This window comes from Lampetra fluviatilis, chromosome 1 (assembly GCF_964198595.1).
Source record: "Lampetra fluviatilis chromosome 1, kcLamFluv1.1, whole genome shotgun sequence".
NCBI lineage: Eukaryota > Metazoa > Chordata > Hyperoartia > Petromyzontiformes > Petromyzontidae > Lampetra > Lampetra fluviatilis.
In genome coordinates this window covers 4,547,271-4,565,985 of record NC_136275.1, presented here as the reverse complement: position 1 = coordinate 4,565,985, position 18,715 = coordinate 4,547,271, and the positions used below count along the sequence as shown (strand labels likewise).

The following is an 18,715-nucleotide window of genomic DNA, read 5'->3' as shown; positions in this document are numbered from 1 at the left end:
CCCATCGTCAGCATGATCATCACAACGTTGTTTTCAGAACATCGCGCTATGCAGTGAGGTCTCCGGATTATCTTTGTAGCTCTGCCACCTCTTTCTGGTCTGAAGAAGGGCCATTGCCCGGATCGTTTGCCTCAACTAAATAATTTTGTTCGTGAGGATGTTTTCATTACAAGAAGTGGGCTGTTGATTTGTGGTCTCAGAATAGGCGTGACAACTGCGTTACACGAAGTATGACACACTCACTGCATAATATTCACATCTTAAATACAAAAAAAACCCAACCGCTGCTGCTATTGATTTTTACAAATAAAACACGACCCGGGGAAAACTGACACCAGACGGGGGTAAACAGAGAGGGCGGCTGTGATGTCTTTCATGCCACGCGATCCCCCAGGCCATCGCGTCGAGATCAGCGACTTCAATGCTCGCAGAGTAATTGTTTCAAATTGCACACAAATACTGCCCCCTCTCCCCACACCTAGTCCCCCCCTCACCCCCCGCCCCCCCCCATCAGCTCCGCTAAATGGGCACTCACGCCCACGTTGAGCATAGCCACGACGTTTTCTAGTCTCACAGACATTGCTGTTCATACAACATCGATCTACAATACATAAGATAATTATCAACTACGTATTGAATCATACATAAGCCATCCAGATATTAATACCACCATCGTGATGATCCTCCTTCACGTAAGCGCCACCGCTAATATCGCTACCACCAGTGTCTCCCCGCTGGTCATTATCATGAACCTCATTAGCTACATAATCATTTTCAAGACGACTCTATCTCATCTGAATAAAGATGACCATCATCAACCTCATCACCATCAACGGCAATCTGAAAATTCTATCCTGCGAAGGGCACGACCACGTGGCTGCAAAGCACACGACCACGTGGGTGTCAAGTAGGCCACCACGTGACCGTGAAGTGCGCCACCACGTGGCCGCGACGAAGGCCACCACGTGGCCGCGAAGTGCGCCACCACGTGACCGCGAAGAAGGCCACCACGTGACCGTGAAGTGTGCCACCACGTGACCGCGAAGAAGGCCACCACGTGACCGCGAAGTGTGCCACCACGTGGCTATTCAGCGCGCCTCCACGTGTTACCTCCGCTTCACGACTCAAGCACAAGCGCGTGTGGCGGCGACACTCACCTGCGAGAGCACCGCGTGGTTCTCGCCCAGGCCCTGCGGAGAGCCCACGGTCGGTGGTCGGGCCGGCCTAAACGCGGCCCCTATCCCGTAGAGCGCCCTCAGGGCGGCCTGGGCCGCGCGGCTCCGAGCCACCCTCTTGCTCCGCGCCGCTCCCCTGAAGGAGCATCCGCCCACGGTCACCTGCACCACCACACGAGGAGAGCCGCCCTCGGCCGTCGTCGGCCCAGCCGCCCCGAACACTCCGGGGGGTCCCGCGATGTCTCCGAAAGCCGCGTCGGGATGCAGCGCGCCGAGGGCCCACACGGGATTGTTGCGCACCTGGCTGAAGGCGTCGAAAAGGGCCACCGCGCCCAGTGGAGGCCCCCCGGGGGGTTGGTAGCTCTCCAGGGCCTGCGGATCCTCGCTTGGAGCAGCCCCGCCACCGGAATGCGTCCGCTGAGCCCATGCGACCGCATGCGGGACGGACGCATCCGCTTCCAACGCGAGAGGAGCTCTCTTTGTGATCGCTGCTTGACTGCTGTTGCTGTAGCCGCTGCTGCTGTTGTTGCTGCTGCTGATGTTGTATCTGTAGTCATTCCAGCTGTAGTAGCAGCACTCGCCCTTTAAAGTTCTAGAGTGCACGCTGGAGTCGATTGTGGTGTTGTTGTTGTTGTTGTGGCTATCGCGGTTGTTGTTGTGTTTCAGCGCCCGGCACGCAAGTGTCCGAGGCGCCCATTCTGATAGTCTCGGCGTGAGCTGCGTGAGAGTGGGGTGCCGTAGTGGGGAGGGTTCGGGAGGGGCCGGGCTTCCCTGCGAGGGCTCCATGCGTGAGCCACGCGCCAAGGGTGACCCCTGTTCGTGGTCAACCTGGAGTTGTCGATGGTTCTGAAAACCCGTGTCGTGTCCATGTAGACCCACGCGGCCCAGAGCGCTGAGCGATCGTATTTGACTACTGCTGCTGCTGCTGCTGCTGCTGCCCATGGGTTGTGTCGAGATGGTGGAGCAGGTGGTGGTGGTGGATAACACAACTGCCACGGCCGCTGCGATTCCTCTTCCTGGGAAATCGGCAACACCGCCGCCACTACCACCACCGTTATTGATATCACCATCAACACCAAAACCACCACTAGTACTGCCAATACCGCCATGAACACTGCCGCTATCACCAACAACGCCACCGTTACCGCCTCTGATGCCGTCACCAACACCGCCAGCAACGCAGTCACCGCCACCTCCACCCACGTCCGCACGGTCACCAACACCGCAACCACCGCCGCCGCCGACGGCGACCCCTGGCTCAGACGCGAAGTCGGCGACATCGAATCTCATCTCGTGCTCCCCCTGCTCATCGCGGGCAAAGTCAGCATTGGCGGGCAGCGCAGAGGCGGCTCGGCCCATGGCGCGGTGCGCCTCCCACGCGTCGGGGAACTGCACGAAGGAGCGCAGCGCTCGCTCGGCCGCACGAGCCTTCGCCTCGCGCTTCGTGGGGCCCGCGCCCACGAAGGTGTCGCCGTTCACGTCCACGGCGAGCGTGAAGCGCGGCGCGTGCACGGGCCCCGTCTGCGACACCACGCGATACTGCAGGCCCGGCCGCAACTCATTGAGCTGCATCAGCGCGTTCTTGTTGGGCGGCGGCGGCGGAGGCGGCAGCAGCAGCAGCAGCGACGGGGGTGGTTGTGACGGCAGCAGCGTTGGCGGTGCGAGTGGATGTGGTGGTTGTGGTGGTGGCTGCAGCGGTGTTGCCCCGTAGCTGCTGCTGCTGCTGGTGGTGGTGGTGGGTGCGAGGTGGTGAGCGTGTTGGTTGTGGGGGGGTGGCGGAACGAATGCGGCGTGCAGAGGAAAGGGCATGGGCAGGGCCATCAGGGAGAGGCCCCCCGCACGGCGCCTCCTCTTAGGGCGGAAGCGCGGAGCGGCTCGTCCCGCGTTCTCCTCCTCCAGCGCCCGCTTGAGGCCCCCACCAGCCGGGCCCCGCAGGCCACCCACTTCGGGCCCCGACGCAGAGGGGGAGAGACCCTGCACGGGAGCCGTGGCCGCCTCTTGGGAGTCGTCGCTGTCAGACAGGAGGCAGTTTTCCTTCACGCTGCCGGAACCTGAGGGATGCACAACACATACGTGAACGTACACACACATACATACGTACATGTACAACAGCAACCGCCATTCACCACTAAGTGGCGGTGACGTCACCACGGCGCCCGTACCAGGCTATGTGTACGTTGAGGCCACGTGAAGTGTTGAACGTCCGCCGGCAGGAGGTCACGGGGCAGAGCCACCAGGTGGCATGGGTTGGCAGACTGAGATGACTGGCCGATGCACCTCCTGTGCCTCCTACTGTGCCAACTTGCTATGATTTAGCCGCCTGGTGCTCCGCTCGTTGTTGTGAGCGTCGCTCCTCTGCTCTCCGTTGTTGTTGGAGGGCGACTGCATCGAACTGCCCAGCAACGTCCTTCATGAGCCTCTTCCACAGAGGCTGATCTTGACACCGCTGGTACCAGTCATAGGCAAGTCCACTCAGCTCCACATCCTTTTGTACTCTATCTCTTCTCTAGCCCATTGCACGCCCATCTAGCCGCCTCTATCCGGCCAAACAAAAGCTGTTTAGGCATGCGGTAGCTGGGCATGTAGGCAACATGACCCAGCCAACACAGCCTTGCCTGCCGAAGGAGCTCACCAGATATTTCAAGGATTTATGAGCTCCTCACACAAACCAGCCTGATTAAAACCCAAGATGGGTCATAAGCAGGCCAGCCCCAATGTTTCTAACCGCAAATGTGTTCCATTCGACGGGGTCCATATTTCGCAAGCGTAGAGAAGGGTGGGAATGACTGTGGCCAAGAAGACCTGAAGCTTTGTGTGTAGTGATAGACCAGGTAGCTTGCACACAGCGTTATGCAACCGATGAAAAGATAATGCCGCTCGACTGATTCAGAGTGAGACCTCTGCTGTCAAACCGGAGCCAGTCATGAGCACACTGCCCAGGTATGGGGAACTCTCCACTCTCTCCACTCTCTCCCCTCTCTCCCCTCACTCCACAATTGTCCCGTCACCAATATCACCAATTGGGAGTTATGGGGGTTGAGTGTCTGATAGTGCAAAATACCCAGGCAAGTGCTTAGTTTTGGTGGGGCTGATGGTAAGGCCCCACCTCTTAGTGGCACGCTCCAGGTTCAGCAGTAGTGCCTCCAACTCCTCCTCTGAGTGAGCAGCAATTACCAGATCATCGGCACACGTAGCATGGTTGACCAATAGGGAGCCATCCCTTGACAACACCCAGGAATCAATCAGTCTTACATTGTATCTGTACCAGATGGAAATTCCTCCAGCACAGCCATCGAAGGCTTCACGAACTACATGGTCGAAATAGGCTTTAAATCATGTGGGAGCCAGAGGACATCCCTTTCGTACACCAAGGTGAACAGGGAATGGCTCTGACTGCTGGCCACATTGTTTTACCCGGGCCCACTCACCATCATTAAGGTCCTTAATGATTGTGAGCAGAGAGTCACGGACTTCGAAAGCACGAAGAACAACCCAGAGCCCAGGCCTACTGATGGTATCATAGGCCTTGACTAGGTCCATTAATCAGAGATGTTGGTCTTGTGGGAATTCCCTACACCTCTGCTGTAGCAGACAGACAGAAAACATGGCATCTGTGCAGGACCGCCCTGTCCTGAAATGACATTGGGGCTCCACAAGCATCTCTTCAGCGTGCCTAGCAAGGCGATGTTTAATAATCCTTGCCAGGACCTTTCCCGGCAAGGATTATTCACTGAGGAGTGAGATGTCCTTGTAGTTTTTACAGTCTGTACGGTCCCCATTCTTAAAGAGGCGGACTACCAGGGCAACCGTCCAGTGGTCCAGACTGTTGCTATGATGTCATGTAGGGCAGTGTGTGCACAAACGCCACCCTCCCTCAGCATTTCGCTTGAGAGATCATCTCTGCCCGGTGCCTTTCCTGGTCTCACACACATACATACACATACGTACACGTGCCAATGCCAGTACCCGCCATTCGCCACTAAGTGACGGTAACGGGCCTGTGCCAGGCCAGGTGCACTTTGAGGTCACGTGAAGCGTCGAAGGCTCGCTCCATTCGCGCACACACACACACATATGAACACATCAAAGTGCTGCTAGGCAGCACCTATGACGACGGTTGAGGTGGGTGGCCAACATCAAGCCCGGCCGCCTTTGTCCCGAGTGGCAGTGTTCACACACCACACCAGGTACTCATTTGAGGCTCAGTGGACCTAGGGGAGGCCCAAGACTGGTTCAGATGCCCATCACTGGTGTTGACAGTGGACGGGAATCGAACTCAGGAGACCAGGCCCGTAGTGCAGTGCGCTATCCGCTACACTGCCGCTCCACACAGTTAGCTCATTCACCCGGTGTAGACACCACAGTGTGGTTTACTCACGGGCCCTGTGTATAGACCACAATGTGGTTAACTCATGGGCCCTGTGTATAGACCACAATGTGGTTAACTCATGGGCCCTGTGCATAGACCACAATGTGGTTAACTCATGGGCCCTGTGTATAGACCACAATGTGGTTAACTCACGGGCCCTGTGTATAGACCACAATGTGGTTAACTCACGGGCCCTGTGTATAGACCACAATGTGGTTAACTCATGGGCCCTGTGTATAGACCACAATGTGGTTAACTCATGGGCCCTGTGTATAGACCACAATGTGGTTAACTCATGGGCCCTGTGTATAGACCACAATGTGGTTAACTCATGGGCCCTGTGCATAGACCACAATGTGGTTAACTCATGGGCCCTGTGTATAGACCACAATGTGGTTAACTCACGGGCCCTGTGTATAGACCACAATGTGGTTAACTCATGGGCCCTGTGTATAGACCACAATGTGGTTAACTCATGGGCCCTGTGTATAGACCACAATGTGGTTAACTCATGGGCCCTGTGTATAGACCACAATGTGGTTAACTCATGGGCCCTGTGTATAGACCACAATGTGGTTAACTCACGGGCCCTGTGTATAGACCACAATGTGGTTAACTCACGGGCCCTGTGTATAGACCACAATGTGGTTAACTCATGGGCCCTGTGTATAGACCACAATGTGGTTAACTCATGGGCCCTGTGTATAGACCACAATGTGGTTAACTCATGGGCCCTGTGTATAGACCACAATGTGGTTAACTCACGGGCCCTGTGTATAGACCACAATGTGGTTAACTCATGGGCCCTGTGTATAGACCACAATGTGGTTAACTCATGGGCCCTGTGTATAGACCACAATGTGGTTAACTCACGGGCCCTGTGTATAGACCACAATGTGGTTAACTCATGGGCCCTGTGTATAGACCACAATGTGGTTAACTCATGGGCCCTGTGTATAGACCACAATGTGGTTAACTCACGGGCCCTGTGTATAGACCACAATGTGGTTAACTCATGGGCCCTGTGTATAGACCACAATGTGGTTAACTCATGGGCCCTGTGTATAGACCACAATGTGGTTAACTCACGGGCCCTGTGTATAGACCACAATGTGGTTAACTCATGGGCCCTGTGTATAGACCACAATGTGGTTAACTCACGGGCCCTGTGTATAGACCACAATGTGGTTAACTCATGGGCCCTGTGTATAGACCACAATGTGGTTAACTCATGGGCCCTGTGTATAGACCACAATGTGGTTAACTCACGGGCCCTGTGTATAGACCACAATGTGGTTAACTCATGGGCCCTGTGTATAGACCACAATGTGGTTAACTCACGGGCCCTGTGTATAGACCACAATGTGGTTAACTCACGGGCCCTGTGTATAGACCACAATGTGGTTAACTCACGGGCCCTGTGTATAGACCACAATGTGGTTAACTCACGGGCCCTGTGTATAGACCACAATGTGGTTAACTCACGGGCCCTGTGTATAGACCACAATGTGGTTAACTCACGGGCCCTGTGTATAGACCACAATGTGGTTAACTCATGGGCCCTGTGTATAGACCACAATGTGGTTAACTCACGGGCCCTGTGTATAGACCACAATGTGGTTAACTCATGGGCCCTGTGTACACACCACGGCGTGGGTCACTCACTCATGTTGTCCTCCTCCTGTCGCTGCTGCTCGTGCGACCTCGCGTGCCAGAAGGCGGGGGGGGCTCCCCTCGCGGGCAACAGGGCGAGAGCGCGATCTGTGGGGGGCATGCCGGAGGGAGAGGGGGTAGAGAGAGGGGGTGTAGAGAGGGGTAGAGAGAGAGGGGGTAGAGAGAGAGAGGGGGTAGAGAGAGAAGGGTAGAGAGACGGGGGGGTAGAGAGAGGTGGGGTAGAGAGAGAGGTGGGTAGAGAGAGAAGGGGTAGAGAGACGGGGGGTAGAGAGAGAGAGGGGGTAGAGAGAGGGACGGGGGTAGAGAGAGAGAGGGAAAGGGTAAGAAGGAGGAGATCAGAGCGTGACATCTTTCATTTAAACAGGGGGTGGGTGGGGGGGTGCACATAAAACAAAGCATTGAAAAAAATGATGAACGAAGCAAAGTGCCGACCACACCGAGCGTCTTCTTGTTTCCTCTGATCGTAAAAAAGAGAGCGAGAGAGCGAGAGGCAGGAGGCGGTGGAGGAGAGTGTAGAGAGGGCGCAATGATCGAGCCGAGTTCTCAAGTGGAGCGACTTTAATTGTCTCAGCCAACGCGCCCATGAATTCGCGCGCGCGCACACGAATAGCCATCATCTATTTATATATATTTGTTCTCGGTGTGGTTCAATTCTTCCTATTAATTGAATAATGCGCTGTCTTAACGCGTTGCCCACAGTGCAAACGGACAATTCGTTATTGGTTGACGCGTTCACCCACGAGAGTCACACACCGAGTCGTACGGATGGAACACGGCCATGAGAAGGGATCTCAGACGTAGTTTTGCACAGTCCTCTTCCGTGGGCAATTTCCGAGCACAGAGGGTCGATACATCGCTTTAATACGGCGGGAGTTCCACCAGGATCCATCTCTCGCGGGACGTGCCGCTGATTGCGCAATCGGTATAAGCTGGATTAGAGGGGGGGGGGGGGGTGGGGGGCAGAGGTTGGAGGGAGGGAGGAGCAGTGGGTGTCGAACCGGTGCTCTGGAGCTGCGCAGACAGCGCTGTCTGTTCCCCGCGTCTATTTATATAATCGTCTCCTAATTAGAGTCGGAAATCAACTGAAGGGATCCGTAAATTATAATGAAATCCATTAATAACCATCGGCGAGATTGTGCGACGCGCAAGACACTAATGCGCACAGTGGCTACGCGCTCACACGCACACGCGCTCACACACGCAACGATAGTTAGCACTTCATGCAACCACGAATTAAGCGCTAAGACATTCGAGCTTGGAGTTTGGACACCCAATCCCCGTGTCTCCGCTCCCTATGTCTCAAGTCCCCGTGTCTCCGCTCCCCGTGTCACCCTCCCCGCGTCTCCCTCCCCGTGTCGCCCTCCCCGTGTCGCCCTCCCCGTGTCTCAAGTCCCCGTGTCTCTCTCCCCGTGTCACCCTCCCCGTGTCTCTCTCCCCGTGTCGCCCTCCCCGTGTCTCAAGTCCCCGTGTCTCCGCTCCCCGTGTCACCCTCCCCGTGTCTCTCTCCCCGTGTCGCCCTCCCCGTGTCGCCCTCCCCGTGTCTCAAGTCCCCGTGTCTCTCTCCCCGTGTCGCCCTCCGTGTCTCCCTCCCCGTGTCTCCCTCCCCGTGTCTCCCTCCCCGTGTCTCAAGTCCCCGTGTCTCCAACACCCGTGTCTCCCTCCCCGTGTCTCCTTCCCCGTGTCTCTCTCCCCGTGTCTCCTTCCCCGTGTCTCTCTCCCCGTGTCTCCCTCCCCGTGTCTCCTTCCCCGTGTCTCTCTCCCCGTGTCTCTCTCCCCGTGTCTCTCTCCCCGTGTCGCCCTCCGTGTCTCCCTCCCCGTGTCTCCAACACCCGTGTCTCCCTCCCCGTGTCTCTCTCCCCGTGTCGCCCTCCGTGTCTCCCTCCCCGTGTCTCCAACACCCGTGTCTCTCTCCCCGTGTCTCTCTCCCCGTGTCTCTCTCCCCGTGTCTCTCTCCCCGTGTCTCTCTCCCCGTGTCTCTCTCCCCGTGTCTCTCTCCCCGTGTCTCCCTCCCCGTGTCTCAAGTCCCCGTGTCTCCAACACCCGTGTCTCCCTCCCCGTGTCTCAAGTCCCCGTGTCTCCAACACCCGTGTCTCCCTCCCCGCGTCTCCCTCCCCCGTGTCTCCCTCCCCCGTGTCTCCCTCCCCCGTGTCTCCCTCCCCGTGTCTCCCTCCCCGTGTCTCCCTCCCCGTGCCTCCCTACCCATGCCCCTGTTCCCCGTGTCTCAAGTCCCCGTGTCTCCCTCCCCGTGTCTCCCTCCCCGTGTCTCAAGTCCCCGTGTCTCCCTCCCCGTGTCTCCAACACCCGTGTCTCCCTCCCCGTGTCTCCCTCCCCGTGTCTCCCTCCCCGCGTCTCCCTCCCCCGTGTCTCCCTCCCCGTGTCTCCCTCCCCGTGTCTCCCTCCCCGCGTCTCCCTCCCCCGCGTCTCCCTCCCCCGTGTCTCCCTCCCCGTGTCTCCCTCCCCGTGTCTCCCTCCCCGTGCCTCCCTCCCCGTGTCTCAAGTCCCCGTGTCTCCCTCCCCGTGTCTCCAACACCCGTGTCTCCCTCCCCGTGTCTCCCTCCCCGTGTCTCCCTCCCCGTGTCTCAAGTCCCCGTGTCTCCCTCCCCGTGTCTCCAACACCCGTGTCTCCCTCCCCGTGCCTCCCTACCCATGCCCCTGTTCCCCGTGTCTCAAGTCCCCGTGTCTCCCTCCCCGTGTCTCCCTCCCCGTGTCTCAAGTCCCCGTGTCTCCCTCCCCGTGTCTCCAACACCCGTGTCTCCCTCCCCGTGTCTCCCTCCCCGTGTCTCCCTCCCCGTGTCTCCCTCCCCGTGTCTCAAGTCCCCGTGTCTCCCTCCCCGTGTCTCCCTCCCCGTGTCTCAAGTCCCCGTGTCTCCCTCCCCGTGTCTCCAACACCCGTGTCTCCCTCCCCGTGTCTCCCTCCCCGTGTCTCCCTCCCCGTGTCTCAAGCCCCCGTGTCTCCAACACCCGTGTCTCCCTCCCCGTGTCTCCCTCCCCGTGTCTCAAGTCCCCGTGTCTCCAACACCCGTGTCTCCCTCCCCGCGTCTCCCTCCCCGTGTCTCCCTCCCCGTGTCTCAAGTCCCCGTGTCTCCCTCCCCCGTGTCTCCCTCCCCCGTGTCTCCCTCCCCGTGTCTCCCTCCACGTCTCCCTCCCCGTGTCTCCAACACCCGTGTCTCCCTCCCCGTGCCTCCCTACCCATGCCCCTGTTCCCCGTGTCTCAAGTCCCCGTGTCTCCCTCCCCGTGTCTCCCTCCCCGTGTCTCAAGTCCCCGTGTCTCCCTCCCCGTGTCTCCAACACCCGTGTCTCCCTCCCCGTGTCTCCCTCCCCGTGTCTCAAGTCCCCGTGTCTCCAACACCCGTGTCTCCCTCCCCGTGTCTCCCTCCCCGTGTCTCAAGTCCCCGTGTCTCCAACACCCGTGTCTCCCTCCCCGCGTCTCCCTCCCCGTGTCTCCCTCCACGTCTCCCTCCCCGTGTCTCCAACACCCGTGTCTCCCTCCCCGTGCCTCCCTACCCATGCCCCTGTTCCCCGTGTCTCAAGTCCCCGTGTCTCCCTCCCCGTGTCTCCCTCCCCGTGTCTCAAGTCCCCGTGTCTCCCTCCCCGTGTCTCCAACACCCGTGTCTCCCTCCCCGTGTCTCCCTCCCCGTGTCTCCCTCCCCGTGTCTCAAGTCCCCGTGTCTCCAACACCCGTGTCTCCCTCCCCGTGTCTCCCTCCCCGTGTCTCCCTCCCCGTGTCTCAAGTCCCCGTGTCTCCATCACCCGTGTCTCCCTCCCCGCGTCTCCCTCCCCGTGTCTCCCTCTCCGCGTCTCCGGTCCCCGTGTCCCCATCACCCGATTCCCCACCGCTAATGAGTCCACTTATCTCCTGTTCCTGTGTCACCAACCGCCACCGCCGCCCACCCCTCCCCGCGTCTCCAATCCACCGCGCCCCCCCCACCCCTGTACGCACCCCCATAGATAGTCTCATCAAGGGAAGTAAAATGTCAAAAGACCCTTGATTTGCCTAAAAATTAACCCAACCCCCCTACCGCCGGCGCGCGCTTACACAGCCCACGCGCATTTAATGCAATGCGCTTCCAGTTTTCCAAAAACAAGAGTGGTAAAAAAAAAACCTCAGCAGTCAGCTTAACATGCGATTCAAATTAACATGTCATTAACATATCAACGCCTTGACATTTCGCATAAAGGACATCCCGGGCTGTAGAAAATGTCACAATGTAATCAAACGAAGCACAAACATTGACGATGGAAATTTCAAAGAAAGAAGGTCCGGGGGTAATTGGTGGCGGGCGGGGGGTGGGGTGGGCGTGAAATGAATGATTCCCGGAAACCGTCCCTGCACGCTCCGCTATCAACAGAGCGAATGACAGGCCGGCGATCTCACTCGGACCCGTGTTTAATCGTCTCGGTAGCACGTCGGTCCCATGGCCATACGAGACGTTAGCGAGCACCTATTTCATGTCCGGAGGAGCGTGGTAGAGCCAGCGCCACGCCCGACCGCCTTTGTCTCCCGAGTGCCGATGTGTTACAAAGCGTACCCGGGTACTCATTCACGGATTGCGCCTATTAGCTACCCCTGACGGAGGCCAAGAACGACTGATGTGTCCGGTTTGTAACAGAGTGCGCTAACCCAACTTCGCCGCCGCTCTTGCACGCAGCTTTAATGCACACAATAAGAAAGGTCCCCCCCCCCCCCGTATGACACTTCGCATGCTTTCGCCGACCGATATTATCCATGGCAATGGCGTTTTGGGTTAGATCGCGTAAATATAACTGGAAAGGAAAAACCCCCACACCATTTATAGAATTCGAGTAGTTTCGGGTTTAACGACAAATTTTAAAACAAAACCTCGCATGGACAACGGCCCTCCCCTCCTGTAGCAAGTGCCCCTTACGCGTGTCCGTCTCGCGCCGATGCTAATTTAACGAAGCACCGAATCGATCCTGGCCGCAATAAACCCGGGGTAACTGGTAAGTGCGTGTGATGATAACTGGTGAGTGCGTGTGATGATAACTGGTAAGTGCGTGTGATGATAACTGGTGAGTGCGTGTGATGATAACTGGTGAGTGCGTGTGATGATAACTGGTGAGTGCGTGTGATGATAACTGGTGAGTGCGTGTGATGATAACTGGTGAGTGCGTGTGATGATAACTGGTGAGTGCGTGTGATGATAACTGGTGAGTGCGTGTGATGATAACTGGTGAGTGCGTGTGATGATAACTGGTGAGTGCGTGTGATGATAACTGGTGAGTGCGTGTGATGATAACTGGTGAGTGCGTGTGATGATAACTGGTGAGTGCGTGTGATGATAACTGGTGAGTGCGTGTGATGATAACTGGTGAGTGCGTGTGATGATAACTGGTGAGTGCGTGTGAACGCAGGTCCTGCACACGTGAGTTCGTGTTACGGGCCCCGCGTTTAACCCGCACGTCGTCAAGGTTGAGCTGCAGGTGCATGGTTACTTTACAGGTGTGTGTGTGTGTGTGTTTAATTAACTATCGACCAGGTGGCCTCAAGATGCGTGGCCTGACCGGTAATTGGGGAGCGCGGTTTGTTTAATTGGAGCTCCGTGCGCTCTTTGCGCGCGTATCACTCGCGCGCCACTTATCGAATCACATCTCCCACATTATATAAAGTAGATACCACTTTGAGGTGTAATCAAACGGGCAGGGATGTGGAATTTCCCCAGCCACACCCCCCCCCCCACAACTGGTTGTTTTCAATCGGCAGGAGTTAGCGCCACCCGAAGCTCGTGCGAGACGAGAGATGAATCGACTTGCTTCGCGTCTGCGATGAACATTTTGAATGCCGACGAGCCGGTCGCCCCTGCTCCTATGCTGGACCCACTGTCGTGAACTCCGGTTCCGCAGCAGCCTCTGCTGCCGTCGCCTGCGATTCAACTCGAGGCTTACGACCAAGGCGGACTTTCAATCATTTCCCCCCGAGGTGCATCGCATCGGGCACTCATTTAATAATTTATGGCCGAGTCGATCTCTCTCCGACGGCCACGGCCCGTATCGGATATTCGTCAACGATGTTGGCAAGGCTCCGAACTCGGATTGCCGGCGTTTTCGTAGCGCATGGCGCTAATCACTGCCCACGACACAACAACAACAACAACCGTTCGCCACTAAGTGGCGGTGACGTCACCAGCATACTTGTGCCAGGCTAGGTGCGCCTTGAGGTCGCTGCACTGTCGCTCTCCACCTTGTGGCCACGTGACTTGTCAAGTTTCCGCGAAATATAAAAACAAAGATTGCTCGTTTAGCCTTAATCAAACTGTTGGGGCAAGTGCTGCTAGCGAGCACCTACGAAGGCCGACACGGCACACGAGGGGGTGGGTGGGCCAGCACCACGCCCGGCCGCCTTTGTCTCTCCAGCGGCGATGTTTACACATCGCAGCAATTACTCATTTAAGGCTGAGTCGACCTAGGGGAGGCTCAGGACCGGTTAAGATAATGGTCACTGGTGTCCCCTGTGAACGGGAGTCGAACTCGGGTAGCCGGGGTTCGTAGCGCACCGCGCTAATCGCTACACCACCGCTCCCCACCTTGAGGACACGCGAACCGTCTACTTGACACTGCATACACACACACGCACAGACGCACGCACGCACGCGCAAGCGAGTCACCGCTGCACGAACCCTCTCCTCTGTCGGCGACCAGCCCCGGCACCGTGAACACTTCACACCGCAATTGCCGCTCGGCCCCCAGGCAGGCTCCCCGGGTCGTAAAGTGGCGGCGTTTATGTTCGCAAATTAAAAAGAGAAAATATGACTCGCGTGTCACGACAACGTATCTCCGTTGATTTCACGAGCGAAATATTTGTTATTTTTTTTGTTATTTTTCTTTGAACCTATCTACGTGACTTTACCGAAAGACCCAGGAATATGAATTCCTGCGGTCACGAAAGCTTCAAGTCAAGATTTGCACGAGCCAAATATTTTAAACGGCCTTTTTAATAAGAGTGAGCAATGGGGTTTGGTGCGTGTCTCCGTTTGGCGATGCCGATTCACTGGTGACAATTCCACATTGCCATGGAGGGGCTAGGTGGGTGCGCGTGCACGCATCGATTTTGCGCGTGCGCGTGTGTTTAAGCGGCCGAGGGTGCGCTACTTGGAATACTGCGCTACGAACCCCAGCAACATAAGTTCGATTCTTGGCCACATAAACATCAGCGGTACCTATGAAGGCCGGCACAGCGCACGAGGGGTGGTGCAGTGTGTCAATGCATCAGCACTGGGGAAAAAAAAGTTTTTTTTGTTGACCAGTGTTATCTATGATGACTGACTCGATTCGTGTGACTGAATCTCAACCACAATACATTTGATCGCGACGGATGCAGTTTGTTTTGGGTTAGGTCACGTCAATTTAAATATGTCGTACAAAAGACAAAGATCACCCATGTAGCTTTAACATACCTTTGGGCCAAGTGCTGTTGGCGAGCACTTTTGAAGGCCGACACGGCACACGAGGCGATTGGTGGTCAGCACCACGCCCGGCCGCCTTTGTATCCCGAGTGGCAATGTACACACATCGTGCTAGGTACTCATTTGAGGCTGTGCCAACCTAGGGGGGTGTTGGCCGGGAGCGGGAATCAAACTCAGGTGGCCGGGTTCGTATCAAAGCGTGTTCATCGCTGCACTACCCCTCCCCATCTTCCACCCGACACAACCAATTTCTAAAGGTTCGTCACGTGACAAGAAAAAAGTGCCAATTAGTTACTACTTCAGAGACCGCCGGAGAATTGGGCAGCAGACCCACACTATTTACAATTGTGGCATCATCTGCGTATTAAATTAACAATGGGGAACGCACACATCTTAACGAGATTTCACACAACCAGCCACTGATTGGTCTCTTGAGTCGCACAAACGGCAAATGGCCAACTGGAATATATTGGAGGGCTTTTGTTTATGACTGTGAGTACAATTCATTTACGAGACTCAAGCTGACATTAAATACAATAATTAACCACGGTCTCGCAGGGGGGGGGGGGTAACACTGCCAATGCATTTTCCAAAATTCATTTCCACCGAACAGATCGTCGAATCACGTCGAGGAAGAGCCGTCTCAACACTCAATGGTTGGGCCCGAAAGACAATAGACTGATGGACTGAACACGTGGTGGGTATTTATTTGCCCAAAACGTTTCACTGCAACGCGTTAATGTGCTCGTGGACAGTGTGCGCTTGTTTGCGTTCATCTGGGCCTCGTGGTTTACTTGGGGTGCCCTCTGCTGCCCACCACTCTTTCTCTACGAATGACTTCACGTAAAATGTAAATAGGCCGACGGTGCGCAGTTGTGTGGGCAATACACGTGCAGTATTTGTTAAAGAGGGCGGCCGAGCAGAATATAACCGCGATCTTCTACACGAAGCTGCGAACGCGTTACAGACGGGCCCTGTCACCGCGCCTAGCTGATGATTGCACTACGTAACACGATTTTTGTTCCTGGGTAGAAAGTGTTATATTCTAATAGCTTATGCCTCAAAAGTATACAAAATGGCTATCATTGCCCACAAACTTTGCTTTTGTGACCAGGACTTCACGTTAAGGAATTACACAAATGCACACCACATTTTACAAATGAAAATAGGTACATTTTAAAATATCACTGTCCTGGTCACAAAAGAAAAGTTTATGGGGAATAATAGCCATTTCTATACTTTTGAGGCATAAGCAATAATAAAATAACACTACCCAGGAACAAAAAAAAAATGTGTTTTTGTTACACAGTGTTATGGCAATGGCAGGAAGTTTTGGTGATGGTTTGTGACAAGTGATGATTGACGACTGTTGGAGGTGATGATAATTCTGCGCTGATTGCCTTCCCAGCTGGGACTTGAATTCATAACGTTCCAATTGTGAGTCGAGCAACGACGTCAGAATGCCGCGGAAAAAAACAGCGGCAGCAGCAGCCGCCGTTCTGCGCTAATGTGCCGCATTAGGGGTGATTTACTGTGTTTGTGTGGTGGTGCATAACGCCGAGTCGTAATAAGCGCAAATAGAGAACGGGGAAAGCGCGCAGTAACTGGCTGTCACCGGAGACGATCGAAGCGAAGCACAACCGGAGGAGGCTGGAGCGTATTTGAAAGAAGACTGCTTTCGAGACTGTCCGACTCGCGAACAGAACTACCTGCAGATCTGCCAGCCGACTCATCGTTGAGTGTTGAAGATCGTTTTATGCTCTGCACGTCGACGAGACGGCTCGCGACCCCCGTGCGCTGTGGCGCGTCGTGAAATCGCTTGACATCAAGTTCCATCGATGTGCTGATGATAGGCAATTGTACACCGCGATGAAGTTATATATGGAGAGCCTGGGTAACCCCGAAGATTTTTCGATTTAAAGCTTTCGTGACTGCATGGATTCATATTCTTGGTTCTTTCGGTAAAGTCACGTAGAAGGGAAATAATAAAATAATAAAAAATAAAACATAATAAGATAAAATTATAACGACGTTTCGGCCACAACGCAAGCAGCCGTCCTCAGGTGGAGAACAGGTCTGTCGAGAAGACAGAGTCTGTCTGACAGAGTCTGTCTTCTCGACAGACCTGTTCTCCACCTGAGGACGGCTGACAGAGTCTGTCTTCTCGAAAGACCTGTTCTCCACCTGAGGACGGCTGCTAGCTTTGTGGCCGAAACGTCGTGAGAATTATTTTATTATGTTTAATTTTTATTATTTTATTATTTCCATCCTACGTGACTTTATCGAAAGAACCAAGAAGATGTATCTTACTATGTTTTATTTTTTTATTTTTTTATTTCCCTTCTACGTGGCTTTACCGAAAGAACCAAGAATATGAACCCCGAAGATGTTATGCGAGCGTTGACACGTGCGCTTTACACGAAACGAAATGCGGACTCCAAGTTTCAGTTTTCTCCTCGTATCTAAAGAGCCTCGGCACCATACTCGACCAGAATACGTCGTTTTATCACCACGTTCAAAATATAGTCAGCTTCTGCAATTTGCATATCAGGGCTCTACGACACATTCGGACACGATTGAGTCAGGACAAAGTCAACACGGAGGATTGTTGTAGCATAGCATCGACAGGGCTCGATTATTGCAACTCACTACTACTCTCTGCGACATCTGGCTATAACATTGTTAAGCTGCAGCGTGTACGACATTGTGTGGCACGTGTCGTGACAAGCACTGCAATATCCGACCATGTCCAGTCCTGTACTCACTGAGCTGTATTGGCTTCCGATCGCTGAACGAATACATCATGAGTTCGTACTCATTCCATACAAAGTGCCGGTCCGTGGCCTGTTAGGAACGGGGCCGCGCAGCAAGTGAGCGGTGAGTCCGTGCGTGGCCCGCCCCCATTATTTTATTGACCACTTCCGTCCGCGTCTCTTTCCCGCACTGCGCACTTGTCTCAGTCACAGTGTTGGTGAGCCCACAAGCTACTAACCCCTAGTAGCCACAATGAGTAGAAAACAAACGTCGCTGGAGAGCTTCTTTGAAAAGGGGGGAAAGTCCCAATGATGACCCCCCCCCCCCGGTCCCTGAAACATTGTCTACCACGAAACCGGTCCCTGGTGCCAAAAACGTCGGGGACCGCTGCTCTAAACGCGTGATGTTGATTCTAAAACGTGGAGAAAAAAACCGGAGGAACCCAGAGAAAAATCCACACGAACACGGAGAGAGAGACACCGCAAACTCCAAATACACAGCAGGTGTCAGGGTCGGGATCGCACTCACGACCTCCCGTGTACCAGGCGAGGTAGTTAACATCTCATAGCCACTGTGATGATGAAGAGAGAGAGAGACACGGAAACTCCAAATACAGCAGCAGGCGTCAGGGTCGGGATCGAACTCACGACCTCCCGTATACCAGGCGAGGTAGTTAACATCTCCTAGCCACTGTGATGATGAAGAGAGAGAGAGACACGGAAACTCCAAATACAGCAGCAGGCGTCAGGGTCGGGATCGAGCTCACGACCTCCCGTATGCCAGGCGAGATAGTTCACATTTCGACACCGGGGCGCCCCGACCTGAGCGCCTAGTATCCAACCGATGTGCGTATCCATGTAAGAAGACCTCGAGTGGTGAGCACGAGCGACATTTTTTGGAGGGGGTGCTCATCCGTTCACTGCCATGAGCTGCTGGAGAATAATTGTTGACGTCTCCAGAAGGTAGGACACGTGTCATCGTCCCCAGAGAGATGGTGGGCTGAGTCACCGCCGGTTGCTAATGGAGCGGTGTGGAGTGTTTGCCGAATGTGATGCACGCATATATATTAATGACGACACCGCGAGTAGCATCCCCCTGTTCAGGTTTGAGACTAACTCTTTTTGAACGAAGCGCCTTAATATTTCATCCACACGTCGTTGACGAGAACATCATTAGAGTGTTTCTTAAAATACACAAGCTCGGCTTTTTTTATTTAAACCCCTGGAGCAATGCCCAGCTGATTGGCAAGATCCATCACCGGCGAATGCGACATTCATCATTCATAAGTCCAAAGACGAAGTTCCCCCATATAACATTAACAA

At 55.0% G+C, this 18,715-nt stretch overlaps 1 protein-coding gene across 3 annotated transcripts in view; it reads right to left on the bottom strand.

Moving 5' to 3' along the window:
• LOC144955399 (double-stranded RNA-specific editase 1-like) overlaps positions 1-18,715 on the bottom strand; it is a 235,329-nt gene that overhangs the window by 82,085 nt on the left and 134,529 nt on the right. For all 3 annotated transcript variants that reach the window (XR_013641699.1, XM_078885652.1, XM_078885737.1), the window contains exons 2-3: positions 7,210-7,305; positions 1,158-3,226 (exon numbers count right to left, since the gene is read on the bottom strand). Coding sequence is in view for 2 of the 3 variants with exons in the window: in XM_078885652.1 (XP_078741778.1) it covers positions 1,158-3,226; positions 7,210-7,305 (2,165 nt within the window). In the remaining variant the exon portion in view is untranslated. The remainder of the gene's footprint in view (positions 1-1,157; positions 3,227-7,209; positions 7,306-18,715) is intronic.